The sequence below is a fragment of the Gossypium arboreum genome, chromosome 3, assembly GCF_025698485.1.
Source record: "Gossypium arboreum isolate Shixiya-1 chromosome 3, ASM2569848v2, whole genome shotgun sequence".
Lineage (NCBI taxonomy): Eukaryota > Viridiplantae > Streptophyta > Magnoliopsida > Malvales > Malvaceae > Gossypium > Gossypium arboreum.
In genome coordinates this window covers 133,952,700-133,973,044 of record NC_069072.1, presented here as the reverse complement: position 1 = coordinate 133,973,044, position 20,345 = coordinate 133,952,700, and the positions used below count along the sequence as shown (strand labels likewise).

Below are 20,345 nucleotides of genomic sequence, written 5' to 3'. Positions count from 1 at the left end.
ATAATGAGATAAAATAGGATTATATTCAGTGAACGGATTTAACTCAAAGGAATCAAGGATATCATATAAGGGTAGCACACACATGACGAGGTTATTGGACAAAGCAGTTGGATGAATTGCTTTCGTAAAGAGTATACAATAAAGAGTTTTCAATCATGGTACTTCTTATGAACTGACTCCATGATTATGTAATTGTGAATTATCGAAACGATGATTCTGGACATAATTGCAATCACTAGAGTTTAATTGTATATGTTCGATTGGTCCCTCAACTAGCTCAAAAAAAGCTCGATCGAACTACATTTGAATCAAAAGAAAATTCTACAACTTTGGGAATAATTTGATTGAGTCGATTTATTTGATGTGGAATTGAATTAGGTGGTCGTAAGAATTGTTCAACTAGAGAATTTGATTAAAGAATTTTCTTGAAATTTTAATTTGGAAAATCTAAGTGATTTTTGAAAAAATTAACTTTGATTAAGTAAAATTAAATTAACCAAATCAATTAAAATTACTATGATATTTTTGAAAGTTCACTTTCAAGTCAGACATTTGGCCCAATAGGTAATTAAACTTGAAATTTGAAACTAAGATCGTAAATTGGGCTCGAAAGCCTAAAATCGAGACCAAGACCCAAAAACTAGTCGTATAACACCCCAAACCCGGCTTAGACGTTATGGCCGAATCAAGAGATGTCACAAGGTAGAGTTTTGAAGATGGAGTCGTTTAAAAACCCATATTCATTTATATATATTCTTGAAAGCATTTGTTTAATTTATTTTTTTGTCAAAACGTAAGTTATAGCGGAATTCATAAAACGTTTAGTTTGGTAATCTCGTTCGTATTTTCATAAAACTTTTGTTTTAGTAAACCATCGCAAATAAATAGTCAAATCAAAATCAAAATCCCAAAATAAAATCAAACAGTCTGGAGAGTCTATAAATTACAAAACTCCATAAATAATCCTTAAAATAGTTATAAAATCATAATTATTAACCATTTATAAACTCGTGGTTACCAAGAGGCTCCATCACACCGATCCTCCTAAGTTTGTGGATTCCCTAAACAGAACAGACAACAGATGTGAGTTTGCGTAAGCTCAGCGTACAACCCAATAAAATTAGGCATGCTTTTCATACATATAATACATACACAGTCAGTTTTAGATTCATATTCGGACTAAAGTCCTTTACAGATACAGATACAAATACAGATAAACAGAATAGATACAGCGAGTCCTACCCCCATTCTCTACACACCATCTTCGACCATCCCATCACACCATGTGGGGTTAAAAACACCTACCCATCCTTATACACCATATAGTGTCGATTCGACACATTACAGATAATATGCAGTCAAACTGTCAGAATATAGGCGAAAAGTCGCCATTCAGATCACTTCCTCTATATATACAAACCCCACCCTAAGTACAGTTACAAAATACAGAAACAACATACAAATATAGAAATATCATGCTTGACATGCTCTCATGTAGATATCAGATATATATAATTAGCAGAATAACCAAAAATGCATATCAGTGTCGTACTCAGAAACTATCAAAATATCGAAACACATAATCTAGGGTTGGTTAGCCCTTGCCGACCCTACAGTAGGCCACAGTCGATCAGAATGACCCGTGTGACCCTAGGGAAAATTTTAGAAAATTGGTCCTACATGCCCGTGTGGCTCACATGACCACGCTCATGCCTTCACATGTCCGTGTCTAGCGCACGACCATGCCTTCGTCGATCACACGACCATGTCTCGTACACAACCAACCACACGCCCGTGTGGCATCGACAGTAAGTATTTTTGGCTTTCGCTGAAACCTCATTTTTCATATTTTGGGTACTCGCCTAGTATCGATTGATGCACAAGCACTACCGAGACCACCCAAACCGCCAATGAACTTGAACCCCTAACACTCAAATCGCTGCAGGAGCACCAATAGATTCTTGACCTTCGCCTAAATAGAGAGTAACAAAAACAACCCCCTTAATAAACACTTAATCAACAAGCGTTAAGATTGTAACAATACAAGACTTACCAAACAATCGAAAGAAAACAAAATAGTAAGATGTAAGGATTCATTGACAGATCGAAAAGAAAATAGAAGGAAGTAGCAAAAGAGCAGAGAAAAGCAAAAGGAAGAATTGAGGTCATTTTTTTTTGGAAAGAGAGAAATTTTTTAAAAAGAAAAAAATAAAAATAAAATGAAAGAGTTATCAAAATCCCATAAATTCCTCCCCACTATCCCACAACTAACTCAGAATCCCAACTCCATCCAAACTCTCACATGCAACTGAGCAAAAAATCATCCTCACATGCGAAGGGATTCAAACACAGGACCTCCAACACACTAACTCATTTACCACACAAACCAGTAGGCTCATTCTATTATGAATTAACATACAATTTTATATAAGCCCACTCAACAAAGGTAAGGTTTGGATCTAAAAATAACCAAAATTACTAAAGGTGGGACTTGAACCCAAGAGCTCATACACGCACCCAGAACACTTAACCACTGAAGCAGATACATATTTGTGTCAAATATTTACAGAATCAAAAATAACTTAGTCAAGGCCTTACAGGTCGAATCGTGTCCGGTATGTGAAACTGGGCTGACAGTCAGCTAAATTAGACCGATCAGGTTGTCATCGACCCATACCGAACCAACTCAGGGTGTCGTAAGGGTGTCGCACCTACATTACCAGACGCGGCAGTGCCGATGGCTGCGACAACGACGTCTTGATGGCTAGAAGTGGTTAGTCATCGGTGGTTAAACAGTGAAATAGTTACATTCTGATAATACTCTAGGATGACATAGTTTTATGTATTAATTATATGATTATTTTGAGTATGATCCTACTAATTTGAGTTATTTATGGTTTTTTATCTTGTAGGGATTAAATTGAAGGAAAAAGGAAATTTGGGGCAAAAAGCGTGAATTTATAGATAAAATAGGCCAAAATGCGAATTAAGAGAGAAGTAGTGCCAAAAATGCAAAGTATGGAAAACTTGGAGGGCGAAAGTGCAAAAAAGAGATTTTATAAAAACAAGACTCTATTTAATTTTTAATTATATTAGAATAATTATTAAAGATTATTATTTAGATTTAATTTTAGCATTTATCTTCAATTATCTTTAATTATTTTTATTTATTTGTATTTATCTTTTAGAATTTAAGTAGGAATAGAATAGGTTTCCTAATACTATAAATAAGGGATTGAGTGACACAAATTTCGCTCATCTTTTTTGTAAACACTCCATTTCCCAGAAAGCTTAGTATTTATTCCTTTTATATTATTCAATAAAAAATCCACTTTCATTTATTTCTTTTTCTCCAAAAAGCATGAGCCACTAAATTTATCTAGCCGAAGGTTATCAAAATTCCCGAAAAAGGGTTCATGAGGCTTAGAATCCGCACTTAGCCTTCTCAATGAGTATTCATCATTTCTCCGTATTACGGGGCTGACATTTCTATTCATGTCCCTTAAAAGGTGATCTTTTCAACTTGTGCAAGGAACAGCCGCTTTGTATGTTTTGGGAAGGTTGTACAGTCGGTTTGTTAGCTTACTACATCAGAGGTTGGCGAGCCCAAGAGACAAAATGGTGTGGCATTCGCCATTGAAAAGTGATGATCTAGCATAAGATGGTCCCACAAAAGCGATTGTTGCCTAGAGTCAGGTTCCTCTAAATCGTAAGTCTAAAATCTTGGAGCTTGCGGTCATAGGCGTCCTCTTCCACTATAACTGGCTTATTTTGTTTGAGAAGGATCACCTAAAACCCGAGGATTGAACCCAAGGAAGATTGAGACAATCGAAGGCTGGAATCTCTTCATAAGAAACTCTTTTTCCTCAACTCTATTTATCTCTACTATTTTAATTTTCACTTTCGCAATTTCAATTTAATCAAAACTTTTAATTTTGTTTTTTTCAGGTACGTAGGTTTTCTTGGGCATGATTCTGTCCGAGATTTTGAGGAACAAGCACTTGTGCAAATCCAGTCCCTGAGGATTTGACCCTACTTCCCTTATACTATTCTTTTTTCATTATTTTATAGGGATAAGATATTTTTGATGCTTGCAACGAGCGCATAAAATTTTGGCGCCGTTGCCGAGGATTGGCAACATACTAATCTTGTTTCTTTGTTTCTTATGACCAGATCTACTCTAAGTATTCTTGCGTTTGATTCAAAAATAGAGAAGACTACGAGAATTAACCGCAATGAGACAAAGTTACGAAAAAAGCAATCAAGAGTGCTTGGGACTCAGAGTAACCCACCACCAGAAATCGAAGTTGACGACGAAGTTGAGTCTAGGGTTAACGAAAACCCTACTCAAACACTTGAAAGTGAAAAAGTAAAAGTCGATTCACCAGAAGAAGTGCTTAACGCTAAGGTTAACAAAAACTCGAATTTAGCAAATCAACCAATTGCTCAAACGATTAAGCAACTGGCCGAAGCTATGGCAGAACAACCACCATTGTGCATCGCGTATCCTACTATGGATACTGATTTTAAACTAAAGTCAAGTTTAATTCAGTCACTGCCAAATTTTTGTGGGTTGCAAAACGAAAATCCCCACAAACATCTGAAAGAGTTTCATATAATTTGTCTTAGCATGAAACCTCATGGGGTAACTGAGGATCAAATCAAACTGCGTGCTTTCCATTTTTCCTTAGCAGATTCTACTAGGGAATAGTTATTTTATCTTCCCCCTAGATCTATTACAACTTGGGCTGATCTTTCTCATTTGTTTCTCAACAGGTTTTTTCCAACATCACATGCAGTTGAGTTAAGAAAGGAGATCGTTGGAATAAGACAAAAAGAATCAAAGTCTCTTTACGATTATTGGGAGCGATTTAAGAAGTTGTGTGCAAGTTGCCCACAACATGGTATAACGGTCCCTACTCCAATACTTTTATGGAGGCTTAAAGCCCATAGAGATGAATATGGTGGATGCCGCCAGTAGAGGAGCTTTTGTCAACATGACTCCCCAACAACCAAGGGACTTGATATCTACAATGGCTATAAATACTTAGCAGTTTCGAGCCAATCCTAAGCCCCCTAAAAGGGTTCACCGACTAAGTAATTCAACCTTAGAAAATAAAGTTGATAGACTTATTAATATTGTGAATTCTCTTTTTACAAAAAAAAAAAAAGACTGGCCCTACTATGTAGAATATGTGCTACACCTGAACATAAAACTGATGCATGTCTTAGTTTGTATGATGATACTATAGCTTATTTGAATGCTGTGGGAAACTTACCTAGGCCACTACAAAGGCGATATGACCCTTATGCTAATACTTACAACCCAAGATGGAGATACCATCCCAGCTTGAGTTATGGGGCAAACTTGCAGTATAACCAGCCATACCAAAATCAGTTTCCACAACAAATGCAATATTCAGGTACTTCTCTAGAAACCATTGTCAATAAATTAGTAGCTAATGTGCTTGATTTCCAACAGCAGATACAATGGCAAACTATTGCTTTCCAACAGCAAATTCTATGGCAAACTCTTGATTTCCAAAAGGAAACAAAGGATTTTCAATAGAAAATCAAGGCATTTATAAGATAGTTGACAATATCAATTGAGAAAATGACCTCACAAGGGAAGTTGCTGTCACAAACGGAACCTAATCCAAGACAACATGCAAATACAGTAACGTTGCTAAGTGGAAAAATACTAAAATCAATTCCTGGTAGAAATGTTGGCCAAGATTCCGCCCAAGAAAAGCCCGAAAACAGTGAACAGGTCTGAACAAAACCTCCACTGCCTATAATTCAACCTCCATTCCTAAGACGATTGAACCAATATCGGAAAGCTCGAAACATTTAGAAATGTCAAGATCAATATACTACTGATGGATGTTATCAAACAAATTCCACGATATGCCAAGTTCCTTAAAGAGCTCTGCACCAACAAGCGAAAAGTAACTGGTAATGAAAGGATAAGCATTGGTGAGAATGTATGTGCAGTGTTACACCAGAAGATGCCAGTGAAATGCAAAGATAGGGGCATGTTTGCAATACCATGCAAAATAAGTCACTTAGGAATTAAAAAAACTATGTGTGATTTAGGGGCCCCCATAAATGTCATGCCTTTTTCTATTTATGAATCACTTAACGTGAGTTTTTTGATGAAAACAAGAGTTATCATTTAGTTGGAAGACAGGTCTATTGTGCATCCCGAAGGAGTCCTTGAGGACGTATTAGTGAAAGTCAACGGATTTATCTTTCCTGCAGACTTTTATGTGATAAAAATGGAAGAGCATAATGCTTCTGGATCTTCAAACATCTTGCTAGGCCGACCTTTCCTTAGTACTGCAAATACTAAGATTGACATGCGTAGCGAAACTCTTACGATAGAGTTTGAAGGAGGGATCGTGAAGTTTAACGTTTACGGCGTTATTAGTTACCCAAGTGAAATCTTGGACGTAAACCGTGTTGACATAATTGACTCATTAGTAGAAAAAACTTTTGAGTCATCTTATAGAGATAAATCTAAAATGATGTTTGATGATTTTAAATTTGTTAATGAATTATTGGCTCCTATGGATACTAGACTTTTACCTTCTGTTGTGCAGGCACCAGATTTGAAATTAAAACCACTTCCCGAGCATCTCAAGCGTCCATTTTTGGAGAATGATATGGCCATTGCCGACTTAAAATGGATTAACCCCTTGATAGGCACATATAAGATTTTCTTTGAGGAAAATAAGAAAACAAAGTAAGAGGCGCAATGATGATTCAACCCAAATATGGTGGATGTGATTAAAAGGGAGAATTTTTAAGCCCATACAAATGAAAGAATTCAGTTGGAACAGCCCCAATACTAGTTGGGGCATCAAGCTAGCTACGTTAAATAAGCGCTAGTTGGGAGGCAACCCAATTTTATTTATTTTATTTTATTTATATTTTTTATTTATATTTATATTTATATTTTATATTTTCTTTATTTTCTTTCATGTTAATAAATTTTATCTCTCTTCCTATATACAGAAGAATCGAGGAATTAGAAATATTAAATTTAAAAATTGGTGAAAACAATAACGAAAACGACATGGGGAGTGTTCTAAACCCTTTATTTTCATCATATTTATTAATATTATTTTTTCACATTAAGGAAAATGTATTTTAAGTAGGGGGAGACATTCCTCAGTTTTTAAGTCATTTTATCTGCTGTTTTTACTGTTGTGTTACTGTTGTTGCTGCCTTATGATCGTTTCTGCCCACATTTATTTTTTTTAGAATATTCTGCCTCTTTTCATGCCCAAGATTTTAACCAGGATTTACCCACTGTTTGACCTGCGAGCATGATTCTTGTTTACTGAGTTAATTATGATTTTGCTAGTTTTTTTTCGTCTCCACTATTTGATTTCTATTAGACTAAAATAATTATGATTAATAGAGTTAATCCGATCTTACTTATAGTAAAATCAATTAAGTCTAAATGCAAAGAGGACACTTAATATAATTGCATGTTAAAATTATGTTCATGACTGTTAGGATGTTGCTGAAACTTATTTTTGACACTTGATTGTTTTTCCTAGTCCTTCAAAATTAAAATTTCGTTTAATGATAATTGTAGTCAACCAATTTTGCCCGGGCCCATTTACTTTACTTAAATAAACCCAAATAAATTGAAATATCTATGATCATGTCCAAATTTTACATCATCAGGCCCAAAATAATAAAAAGTAGCCCAAATACATTATTTAACCCAATTAAAGCCCAATCCTAATAAACCTAAAGTCTAGCCCAAATCCGAAAGAGCCCAGCAGAAAAGGGAATTTCAACAGCAGCTCCTGGAATATACTAGAAGTGCACCAGAGAGACGATTTCTCACGCACAGCTTTCACGAGGGGCTTTCTCCGTACAGTCGTTGCACCATACCTGCAAAAGAATATACGAGGAGCAGCAACAGAATGTACAGCCAAATGACAGAGGAAAAATGTATTTTTATTTTTCATTTATTCTGTAAATTTGGGCTATAAAAAGCCATTATTTGTACCTTGATTCTGTAGGCACACAATATCTGTATACACGCACAAAGAATAGAGAAAAGCAATTTAAGATTAACAGAGGTGATTTCATATTTTTCTTTTTTCTTTTCCAGTTTTTTTTCCTTTTATTTTCTTCTTGGTTTGCTGATATTTTTTTACATAACTGGAGACCGATGAGAGCCCCAAATATTTCTGCTATGCGGATGTGAGGGCGAGAGGTCAAGCAATATCAAAACTCTTCGTATTTTATGAATCTCTTTTTGTTTTTTTTTTTCTTAAAAAATAGTATGAGACTTGAGTTTCTTTTCAAATGAAGTAAAAAAAAAGAAAATACTTACCAAACTCCTCAATGGGTGGTCGAGTACCTACAACAGCTGAATCGGGAATGGTTTCGCGCGCCGCTGGACACCAAATTTGATGGTGATTCGGCCGCATGAAGAAGGAACCCTAGCAGAAATTGCGTTCTGATTTCAAATTAAAAAGATGGGTGTTGTTCTGGAAAAAAAGTGCAAATGAAGGCCTAAAGGCACACTTTCAATGCGGCGCCGTTCCAAGGGTGAAGGCCTAAAGGCACACTTTCAATGCGGCGCCGTTCCAAGGGAATTAAGACCCGCGCTCTGACCAGCTTAATTAGCAGGATCTGCGCACCCATTCACAAAATGGGGAAATTGCGCATCAAATCCTTCATGTCGCGCTGGGCTTTCAATTTGCGCTTAATTTGTTTACTTTGTTTTTTGAATTTGGCCATATAATTGTGCATCTTTTCACTCTGATTTGCGTTTTAGTGTAGCGTTGCGGGGCGGGGTATTTACAATTTTGGTTCCTACATGTTTGTGCGCATGGCACATTGATCTTATTCTTATTTTATTTCATTTGTAAATTGTTTCTCCTATTTCAATTTTGTGTCAATTAAGGCTTATTTTTTTTTATTTTACTGCACATACATTTTTTTTACATGCATAATCATTGGTTGTGATATTTTGGGTCGTTTTGATAGCTGAATTTTGTAAATTTTTTTTGTTTTTGTCCTATTATTTTAATAATTGGTATATTATTTGAAGTAAAATTCATTTTGGTTTGTGTATGCTATTAATTCTATATTTTTTTACATATCTTAATGTTTATATTCTTTTAAGAATTTATTATTTAAGTTGTTATTAAACGTATATTTAATACTTACATGCATCATAGAAGTCATATTGTTTTTATTCATGTAATTTTTAATAGGTTTGAATATAATTATGTTCTTAAAATTTATTACATATAATTTATGATAAAATCAAATCAATCTTATAATTCATTTTTTATTCAATATTATTTTGAACATGCAATTATCTTTAAAATTTCTTCATATGTTCATTACCCATATTAAATTATTATTTTTATAGTACGTGTTATTAATTTCATTATAACTTATGTAAATATTTTTTATGTATATATCCTTTTTTTAAAATTTTTATGTGTATAATATTTTTTAAGAACCCTATTTTGAACCATGTAATTTATTATATACACTCTCATATTATCATTATGTTTTATGTTCAGGGAGATAAAATCTTCAATTCTCAGCCTGCTTCCTTGCTACCTCAGGAAGACTCATTCTTCAACCTGCTCCCTTGCTACCTCAGAGAGATGAGGTTGGAGGTAAAATCTGCTCCATTACTGATACATGGAGATAAGATTCACCATCTTCGATCTGCTCCGCTACAACTTACTTCAACTTGCTCCACTGCAACTTCAGGGAGATAAGATCTTTAATTCTCAGTCTGCTTCCTTGCTACCTCAGGAAGATAAAACTCATTCTTCAACCTACTCTCTTGCTACTTCAGAGAGATAAAGCTTGGTGGTAAAATCTGCTCAATTGCTGCTACATAGAGATAAGATTCACCATCTGCAAAGATCTACTCCAGTTCAACTTCAGGAAAATAAGATCTTCAATCTTTACCAACGTTGCTAACGTTGCTACACCACCTTCCGGGGGACCTATCTTGTAGACTCCATTTTATATACACATGCTTATGCCAAATTATTAAGATGCTATGACTCAATGCTCCTAACTAAATGTTTTATGGATAATATATGCAAAAATGAGGATGATTCCATTTTAACAATTTAGGGTACCGTCACTCATTGCTCATTAATATGCTGTTACTGACGCATTTGCTCAACCATCATCTTGAAGGAGTATCCCAAAGAAACAACCTATCTCGTCTGGCGAGCTTGCCCCACTTTAATTCCAACGTCCCCTCTACTACTCCTTTTGAGACAAAACATTATAACTCATAGTTGAATTTCCCTTTGTTTAATCTTCTACCTCACTTCTCAGGTGCTATAGCCAAATGTGCATTTCTGCTCTTTGTATGAACGTCATTTCCTTTTTCTCAAAAAAAAATTGCATCATCAATACTATATCCTGCCTGTTTGCTCCATTATCATTTTGGATAGAGATCTCAAAAAGGCGATTTATCAAATATATCATTGAACTTGAGTGTATTTTAAACAATTATCTCACTTCAGATTCTTGCATTATCTAGAAACTCCTAGAGTAATATGCAAAACTTCTATTATAAAAACAACACTAGTTCATTCATCATTATGTCAATGCAACATGCTTGCAATCAAATCGTAATAATGAACAAGAATGGAAATTAATCTTGAATTCAAAGTAAATTATCAAAAAAACAACAATGGCCATTAATTTAGGAATGTATATCTTGAAAAAGAAAGGATAAAGATAACCAATTTACTGAAAATGAAGACTAGGTACCCTTGTTATCATAACCTGAGCTTCTCTGTACAAACTTCTTGAAGACCAATTCAAACTCAACATGTGTTTAAGAGATCAGAAGCACTTTGTCAATGCCCCAAGATACAACATATCCCCTTCATGGTTAATTCAGGTATATCAAGATCACAACCTCCTCACTTTGGATCCATATTTGAGCCGCCCTTTTCGGGTTTTCAACTCAAATCCCCTTTGGTCACAAGGCGCCCTTCATGGGTTTTCACCTTGGCCTCTCCTTTTTTTCTCTTTTTCTTTTTTTTTTTATTATTGGGTCTCAAAGCGCCCTTTACGGGTATTCACTTTATTTGGGTCTCAAAGTGCCCTTTGCGGGTTTTACTTTGGCCCCTTTTTTTTTTTGAAAGTCTCGAAGCACCCTTTGCGGGTTTTTACTTTAGCTTCCCTCCCTTGTCAAGCGTAATACTTTTTGACTGCATCCGAGTTCACTGGATTAGATAAATTTCTTTCATTCATTTCGGCCAATATTAATGCACCACCGGAGAAAGCTTTCTTCACCACATAGGGCCCTTCCCAATTCGATATCCATTTACCTCTGAAATCTTTTTGTATGGGGAGAATCTTCTTCAAAACCAAATCTCCCTCATAAAACTCTCTTGGGCGAACCTTTTTGTCATAAGCCCGCATCATTCTTTTTTGATACATTTGTCCATGCTGAATAGCCTTTAGCCTCTTTTCCTCAATCAAGTTCAACTGATCATAACGAGACTGTATCCATTCTGCTTCATCTAACTTCAATTCTGACAAAACTCGAAGAGAAGGTATCTCCACTTCAATGGGCAGAACTGCTTCCATTCCATAGACCAATGAGAACGGTGTTGCCCCAGTAGAAGTTCTGACAGATGTTCGATAAGCATAAAGAGCAAATGACAACTTCTCATGCCAATCTTTGTAAGTTTCGGTTATTTTCCCCACAATCTTCTTGATATTTTTGTTAGCTGCTTCCACTGCCCCATTCATCTTCGGGCGATACGGTGATGAGTTATGATGTCTGATTTTAAACTAACTGTAGACCTCTGCTATTGTACTATTGTTAAAATTCAGTGCATTATCAGATATGATTTTCTCAGGCATTCCATATCGACATATAATTTCTTTCTTTAAGAATCTACTGACTGCCGATTTAGTTACATTGGCGTACGATGCAGCTTCTACCCACTTGGTAAAGTAATCAATGACCACAAAAATGAAACGATGCCCATTTGAAGCCTTAGGTGAAATTGGCCCTATGACATCCATGCCCCACATAGAAAACGGCCATGAGGAAGTCAAAACACGCAAAGGTAAGGGAGGCACATGAATCTTATCACCATAAATTTGACATTTATGACATTTCTTGGCATAATTAATGCAGTCTCCCTCCATGGTGGACCAAGAATACCCAAACCTCATAATTTGTCTGGCCATTGTGAACCCATTGGCGTACGTTCCACAAACACCTTCGTGTACTTCTTCCAAGATTTTTTTCGACTCCACGGCATCCACACATCTTAAAAATACCTGATCTTTCCTTCTTTTGTACAGGATCTCTCCATCTAAAATATAATCACAGGCAAGCCTTCTCAATGTTCTTTTGTCATTCTCCGTGGCTTGATCTGGATACTCACGATTTCTCACATATCGCAATATATCCTGATATCAAGGATGATCATGTCTTTCTTCTTCCTCTATATTATAACAATAAGACGAGGCCTCATAAATACTCATTTGAATGGCCTTCACATCCTCTTGTCTGCTTACTTTGATCATGGAAGCTAAAGTAGACAAAGCATCTGCCATTTGATTTTCATCACGCGGGAGATAATTGAAAGTAATATCATCAAACTCTTCAACTAACCCCAACACCAGCTTTTTATAATTGATTAGCTTAGAATCTCTTGTCTCCCATTCACCTCGAAGTTGATAAATTACTAATGCAGAATCTCCATATACTTCCAACAATTCGATCTTGCGCTCTATAGCTGCTCTGAGCCCCATGATACATGCTTCATATTCTACCATATTATTTGTACAATCAAAATCCAATTTACATGTGAATGGATACTGATCTCCATCTGGAGATACCAAAACTGCCCCAACTCTATTACCCACAGTATTTGAGGCTCCATCAAAATTCAATTTCCAAAAATGATCTTTTGTATTATTCTCTTCAGCAAGTGCCACATACACTATCTCTTCATTGGGGAAGTCAAAATTCAAGGGCTCATAATCTTCTAAAGCTCGGCTGGCTAGAAAATCTGCTATTGCACTTCCCTTTACAGCTTTTTGACTCATGTAAATTATGTCAAATTCAGAAAGTAAAATTTGCCACCTAGCCATTCTCCTGTTCAATGCATTTGATTCCATCATATACTTTAAAGGATCTAATTTTGAAATTAACCAACTTGTATGATACAACATATATTGCCTCAATCTTCGTGCTGCCCAAACCAAAACACAACACAATTTTTCAATTGGCGAATATCTCAACTCACACTTAGTGAATTTCTTACTGAGGTAATATATCGCTTTTTCCTTTCTCCCTGATTCGTCATGTTGACCAAGCACACATCCCATTGAATTACCAAACACAGTCAAATACAATATCAACGGCCTGCCTGAACTTGGGGGTGATAACACTGGAGGACTTGACAGATATTCTTTAACTTTATCAAAAGCTTTTTGACATTCATCATCCCATTCCCCTGGGTTATACTTTTTAAGAAGATGAAATATAGGGTCACACTTCTCCGTTAATTGAGAAATAAATCGCGCAATGTAATTTAATCTTCCAAGGAAACCTCGAACTTCTTTTTGGGTACGTGGTGGAGATAACTCTTGTATAGCCCGGACCTTGTCTGAATCAATCTCAATTCCCTTCTCACTGACCACAAAGCCTAATAGCTTTCCGAATCTAGCCCTAAAAATACACTTTGTTGGATTAAGCTTTAATTGAAATTTCCTCAATCTCACGAACAACTTTCTCAACACCAGGATGTGCTCCTTTTTAGTTCGAGATTTGGCTATCATATCATCAACATACACTTCGATTTCTTTGTGCATCATATCATGGAATAACGTCACCATAGCTCTCTGATATGTCGCTCCAGCATTCTTCAATCCAAATGGCATCACCCTGTAACAAAACGTACCCCACAAGGTTATAAAAGTAGTCTTTCCCATGTCCTCAGGATGCATCTTGATCTGATTATACCCCGAGAAACCATCCATAAAGGAAAACAATGAGTAACCAGCCGTATTATCCACTAGTGTATCAATGTGAGGTAAAGGGAAGTTGTCCTTTGGGCTTGCTTTATTTAAATCTCTATAATCCACACATATTCGCACCTTGCCATCTTTCTTAGGAACAGGCACAACATTGGCTACCCATTCTGAGTACTTGATCACTTGAAGGAATCCTGTATCAAACTGCTTTTTGACTTCCTCATTGATTTTTAAGATGATATTTGGCCTCATTCGTTGAAGCTTCTGCTGTACTGGCTTGCAATCTTCTCTTATGGGAAGAAAATGCACCGCAATGTCAAGACTTAAACCGAGCATATCTTGGTATAACCATGCAAAAACATCTTTGAATTCCTGAAGTAACCCGACAAGGTCTCGCTTTGTCTCTTCAGCTATGCATGTTCCAATTTTTACAACTTTCCCCTCTTCCAAAGTCACCATATCTATAGCTTCTTTATAAGGTAAAATTTGCTTTTCCTCTTGTTCTACCATCCTTAACAAATCTGGAGATAAATCAAAGTCTCTGTCATCTTCAAAGTCCTGAGATCCCTCTAAACACATGTCTCACTCAAATAGTGATTCTGAGTCAGTAACAGCGTTGCTCATGACATTGATATCCAGGGACCTATTATAGGTACAAAAATATACAAAGAATGAATGAATTTGGTAATTATTGTTTTGTGTGATATGTTTGTGAATGATTGAAAAAAGAATCAGGATAATTATTTAGAAAGAATAACATAATTGCCTGTGAAAAGAATAATATTTACTCAAAATGATAGCAAAAATGTACTTCATTGAAATAATGATGTTTAAACATGAGCCTATTTCATAAAGAAATCTTTATTGTTTCTAGGCTTAAAACAACAAGTTTGTTTCGAACATTACTCTGAGTAAGCTCTAAAAACTACAGGGAGATCTTTCGCGGTCCAATTGTTTAGAACACTCCTAGGCTTATATGGACAAATATTTGACAAAATGCCCTTTTCAATTTTCTCTTCAAATATGGCATTAATGTACACATTTCCCAATGCTTCTTCCATGCTTTCTTTCACCAGCATCCCTTGTTTGGGATAAATAATACCTCCTGATACAAAAGACTTGGAGATATGAGAAATTATTATGGGCTCCCACTTGATTTCCCCACCACTCACTCGGGCTCTTCTTCTTTCTTGTCTTCTTTCTAGCTCCTTTTTCCTTTGCCTTGCATCTGGCTTGAAACCCAAACCAAAGTGATCCTACTTGTCTTTCAGCATTGGAACTGCAATTCTTCCTTGAAGGCATCTTCCAAGTCCTTTTCTTGGCATAGCTCCTCGGCCTACCGTCAACTGCAAACCCATCATCATAGTTTTGGACATTTTTGGCTCCAGAATTCTACTTCCCTTAGTGATGAATGTTGCATTCATAAACTCCAAAGACCGGAAAGAACACTCAACGGCTTTCTCATCTACTTCTACATACAACGCATCACTACTCACGGTCGCGATAATATCTTCTTCAATATTTATTGTTACCTACCGCCCTTCTGACACCAGCTTCATTTTTTGATGTAATGATGAAGGTACTGCCCCTGCCGAGTGTATCCAAGGTCTTCCCAACAAGCAGTTGTAAGAGGGCTTAATATCCATTACTAGAAAATCTACCTCATACGTGGTTGGCCCAATTAACAAGGGTACCTCAATTCTCCCCATGACTCTCCTCTCTGTGCCATCAAATGCTCGTACTATGTTCTGACATCCTTTCATATAAGAACTATCCACAGGTAACTTGTTCAGTGTGGACAAAGGCAACACATTCAATGCTGAACCGTTATCTACCAATACCCTTGGCAGCGTGTATCCTTTACATCTGGTCGTTATATGCAAAGCTTTGGTAGATCTCATTCCTCCTGGTGGAATCTCATCATCATTAAAAAAAATGAAATTGTCTGCACTTATGTTGTTAACCAACCGATCCAGCTTACTGACAGAAATATCATTGGTTACATACGTCTCATTTAGTACCTTCATCAATGCATTCTGATGCACCTCTAAACTCAGGAGTAGAGCCAATATAGATATACGGGCCGGCTGTTTACGCAACTGTTCCACCACACTGTACTCGCTATGTTTCAAAAATTTCAGGAATTCCTTAGCTTCTTCTTCTTTCACTGGTTCATTAACAGGCACATCAAGCTCAATTACTTTTCCTTTCTTTTGCTCAACCAGCACCTCTCTTTCTTTCACCAGTTCTATTCGGGTATCATATCACCTTCCACTGCGTGTATGAGAACCTACATTTTAATCCTCCTTTAACGGGCTAACTGAACTTTCTTTTCCCGGGATTGTCACATTACATTCATAGTTCCAGGGCACCTGTTTACTATCCTTGTAAGAAAAAACTTATGGCTTCTGAATTATAATCTTTGGCGCCATTTGAATTCCTACTTCATTCTTAGGACGCGAGATAATAACCACAAGATAATTGACTTTTAGACTTGATGTGGACTCTGACGCACATATATATTCCTCCTCATTGATCTCTTCATAAAACTCCATTTCCTTGCTATCCATCAGACCCTGAATTACAGCTCTGAATTCTTCACATTCCTGAATTTTGTGTCCCTCTTTATGATGGTAATCACAATAATTTTCCATCCCATTATCATTTCCTTCTGTACTTGAAGTAACTAATCCCCTTCTTGCCATCTCTTTCTAAACTCGTCTCAAAGGTGTCCTTACTTCTGAAACATCCCTCTTGGTCCTTTTTCCAATACCTCCATCTATTGCATTTACCCTGCCATCAACATGATTAGGCAGTGGATTTTCAGCACTGGGCGCATTATCAAATTTCACAATACCCATCTGGATAAATCTCTTAACCAGCTTCTTAAAAGTGGTGCAATTTTTTATCGATGACCTACAATTCTTGCGTGATACTCGCATTGAGCATTAACATCGTACCACTTAAGGAACGGAGGCTGTATGAGCTTTAAGTGAAAAGGTACCACCACATGTGCATCGAACAAACTTTAATATAACTCTTTGTATGTCATAGGAATTGGTGTAAACTGAATCTTCTCATTATTCTGCCTGGTCCCTGACTCTTGCCGTGATGAACCCTGACCGGCAATTGCTGCCTTTGGTTGACTCACAGTAATAGACTTCGAATATCCCACATTCGCAGTGTTCACCTCATTCTCTTTCTTCCGTGGCATAGACCTTTTAGCACTTTCTCCCGCGTCTATCCTTCTATTTTTATGGCATTTTCAATAATTTCTCCTGTCATGACCGCATCCGCAAAACTTCTCGTGGCACTTCCTAGCATATGAGTTATAAACGGAGCCTTTAAGGTGTTAATAAAGAGCATCATAGTTTCTTTCTTCAGGAGCAGTGGCTGAACTTGAATGGCCATTTCCCTCTACCTCTGTGCATACTGCTTAAAACTTTTGTTTGGCTTCTTCTCTATATTCTGCAGAGTAATTCTATCGGGAGTTATATCTGTCACATGGTTGTATTGCTTCATGAATGCCTGTGCTAAATCTCTCCATGAACTAATTCTGTTTCGATTCAATTGATTGTACCATTTAGTAGCTACTCCCACCAAGCTATCATGGAAGCAATGAATCAGTAATTGATCATTATGAACATACCCTGTCATCCTTCTGCAAAACATAATGATATGAACTTCAAGACAGCTTGTTCCATTGTATTTCTCAAATTCTGGCATCTTGAACTTGTATGGCAGTACTAAGTCTGGGACCAAACTTAGATCCTTTGCATCAATCCCAGGATGTCTATCACCACCCTTCATTGCTCTGACCTTTTCCTCCAGCCATTTGCACCATTCTTCCAACTGCCTTTGCGATTCTGCCTTTGCTTTTTCCTCTTTTGCAACTTCATCCAAATCAGGGACCATTGGATTATGTGAGTTATTACTAGGATTATAACCTGAACCAGCTTGAAAATTCATTAGAACCAAAACCCCGGCCTGAAACTGCTGAGGCCTGATCTTAACAGATGGCCTATGCAAATTAATCTCAGGTTGTGTCTGCATATGTACAGGAGTGAAGCCAGGAGGATATTGGGGGTCTTCATTACTTTCTCCCATATTATCCATTGGATCTTTTCCCTTATCCATTCTTCCCAGCAGTAATTAGGACAACTGACTCATCATCTCTCTTTGAGACTCCATCATATGTTCCTTCATCTCTTGCGGAATCTTAACCAATTGTTCTTGCATTTGTGACTGCATTTGCTCTTGTATATCCTTTTGCATCTATTCTAACTTTTCCAGTCTTTTGTCCATTGACTTAGTCTTTTTCCTCGTACCGTAGGGATGCGTATTTGGTGTGTTTTGGTTGGTTTCCAGATTACTGAAATAATTTTTTAATTAATTAGAATCTTATTATGACCTTTGATGCATATAATGTAATGTAATGCAAAATTCATGAATATAAAGAAGGCATCAATTCTGATTCAATTCCTGTTAGAAAATTTCACTAAAAAATAAAACTCTTTACATAAAACTGAGTTACAAATACGACTTCGCCCTAACACTCAGGGCCTTAATTTTCCTAAACAATGAAGCTAGTTCTTGTCCCCTATCTGCCTCCAGCTCGTACTTCACACTTAATACATCTGCTTGTACTGCCAAAGACTGCAAGTAGTTAGCTACTTCTCGAATTTACGTTACAGCTTCTCCGATGATGTAATCCCTGCTTCTAACTTGGTCCTGAGAGTGATGAAGTTGATTCTTCCATTGCTCCTCATTTGCCTCCAAGAACTCAATCCTCATTTCACAACTCTGCAATACGGTTTCTAACTCTTCTATTTTCCCTTTCATCTCCTCGATCTTACTTAAGCTTGCTTTCAACTTAGTCACAGAATTACGATTCCGGCATAAACACAGAGATCTCTCAAGTTCCGCCACTCTGGCTCTTAGTTTATCCTTCTCATTCTTACTCTCTGACAGACCTCTTTCCAAAGCTTTGTTCCGAGCTTGAGCCTCCTAGAACCTCTTTTCCCATTGATCTGCCTTAGCCCTTTCTTCTCGAACCTCTTGGCGCCATTGTTTCGAAATTTTTCCTAGCCCAGCAGTCCTCATTGATAAACGCAGCTTCTTATATTCTATTTTCAAACTTTCCAAATCTTCCTCAACTTTACCCTTCCTTTTCTGTAGCTTTTCTACCTCTGACTTTTGAATCTCCACTTCTAACTTCAAGTGCATCTTTTCTTCTTCCAACTGCTCAATCTTCTTCCCGAACTCAAAACTCTTCTTCTCAAAATCCTGCTTTATAATTTCCAACTCCGACGGGGTAATTTGTAACTGGTCCTCCATTGGTCGAGCACTTTCCAAACTTGGTTTAGGAATATTGTCATTGACACTTTTCCTAAACCATCCATTATATTCGGGTGTTACCATAGAACCAACAGTCAGCCTTTTCATCCAGTGCATTTGCCTCCAAGCATCAGACAATTCTCAAACCTTCTTCCTATAGTGGTCTCCTTTATATGGAAGTTCACACTAGGCCAACCCGTGCGTCATAGGTATGAACTGCCTCGACTTATACTACCTTAGTACAAGTAAAGGAGTATATCCAGTAGCTCCCCAGATTCCTAATAATGGCATCTAATTATAGCTTCCACATCGATACAAGATATCGTCAGGAACCATCCAGAAAGCCCTCCACTCTACATCATCTTCCTTGAAATTTTGGAGAATTTCCATCCATCTCTCTTCCAAAATATCATCTCTCCTTTGCATTGCTATCTCTTCTTTTAACGGGAGTAACCTTCGGAGAAAATTTGGTACGATACCTTATCTATTTTCCAAAAATGCCCGTGAAACCATACCATTAACAACTGTGCACAACCAATAAATCGACCTTCCCCTGCCTTTCGGCACATGCTCAAAGATCTAAACGTCTCGGCCAGTATTGTAGGTACAAGTGTGACTCCTTTCCCGAGACCATCAAATAGATCAGTGACTGCCTCATCAACATGTTTTAAAGCCCTAGGAAAAATTACCAATCCATAGATACTTAAGGCAAAAATTTTAACCCTTTTCTTCTCATCTGGATGCGTCAAAATCAAATCTCTCAAATTTTCCTAAGGAATACACTTACTATCCCCCTTCTGTTGAATTCAAGCAGTGACCCAAGATTCACTCATCCCCGAAATATTCACTAGCCTCTTCGCAAAAGTTTGACTATTAGTAAGCTTAGCATAAATTTTCCTGGCTTGAGCTTTTGGACTCCTCAACAAAGTAGTGTATTCTTCTAAGGTAGGAACCAAATCTACTTCTCCAAATGTGAAACAATT

General features: G+C 36.9%; 1 protein-coding gene and 1 long non-coding RNA gene across 2 annotated transcripts; both read right to left on the bottom strand.

Annotated features, from left to right (window-relative positions):
• Positions 1-7,629: 7,629 nt before the first annotated feature.
• On the bottom strand, positions 7,630-8,848 carry LOC108475500 (uncharacterized). Its single transcript, XR_008280276.1, has 2 exons — positions 8,360-8,848; positions 7,630-8,053 (listed from the first exon to the last, which is right to left on the bottom strand). It is a non-coding gene; the product is annotated as an uncharacterized LOC108475500 (long non-coding RNA).
• A 9,860-nt stretch (positions 8,849-18,708) lies between these two features.
• Positions 18,709-19,479, bottom strand: LOC108475079 (uncharacterized). Its single transcript, XM_017777080.1, has 2 exons — positions 19,081-19,479; positions 18,709-19,032 (listed from the first exon to the last, which is right to left on the bottom strand). Exons 1-2 carry the CDS (start codon positions 19,477-19,479, stop codon positions 18,709-18,711), a joined length of 723 nt encoding a protein of 240 aa, XP_017632569.1.
• Positions 19,480-20,345: the final 866 nt, after the last annotated feature.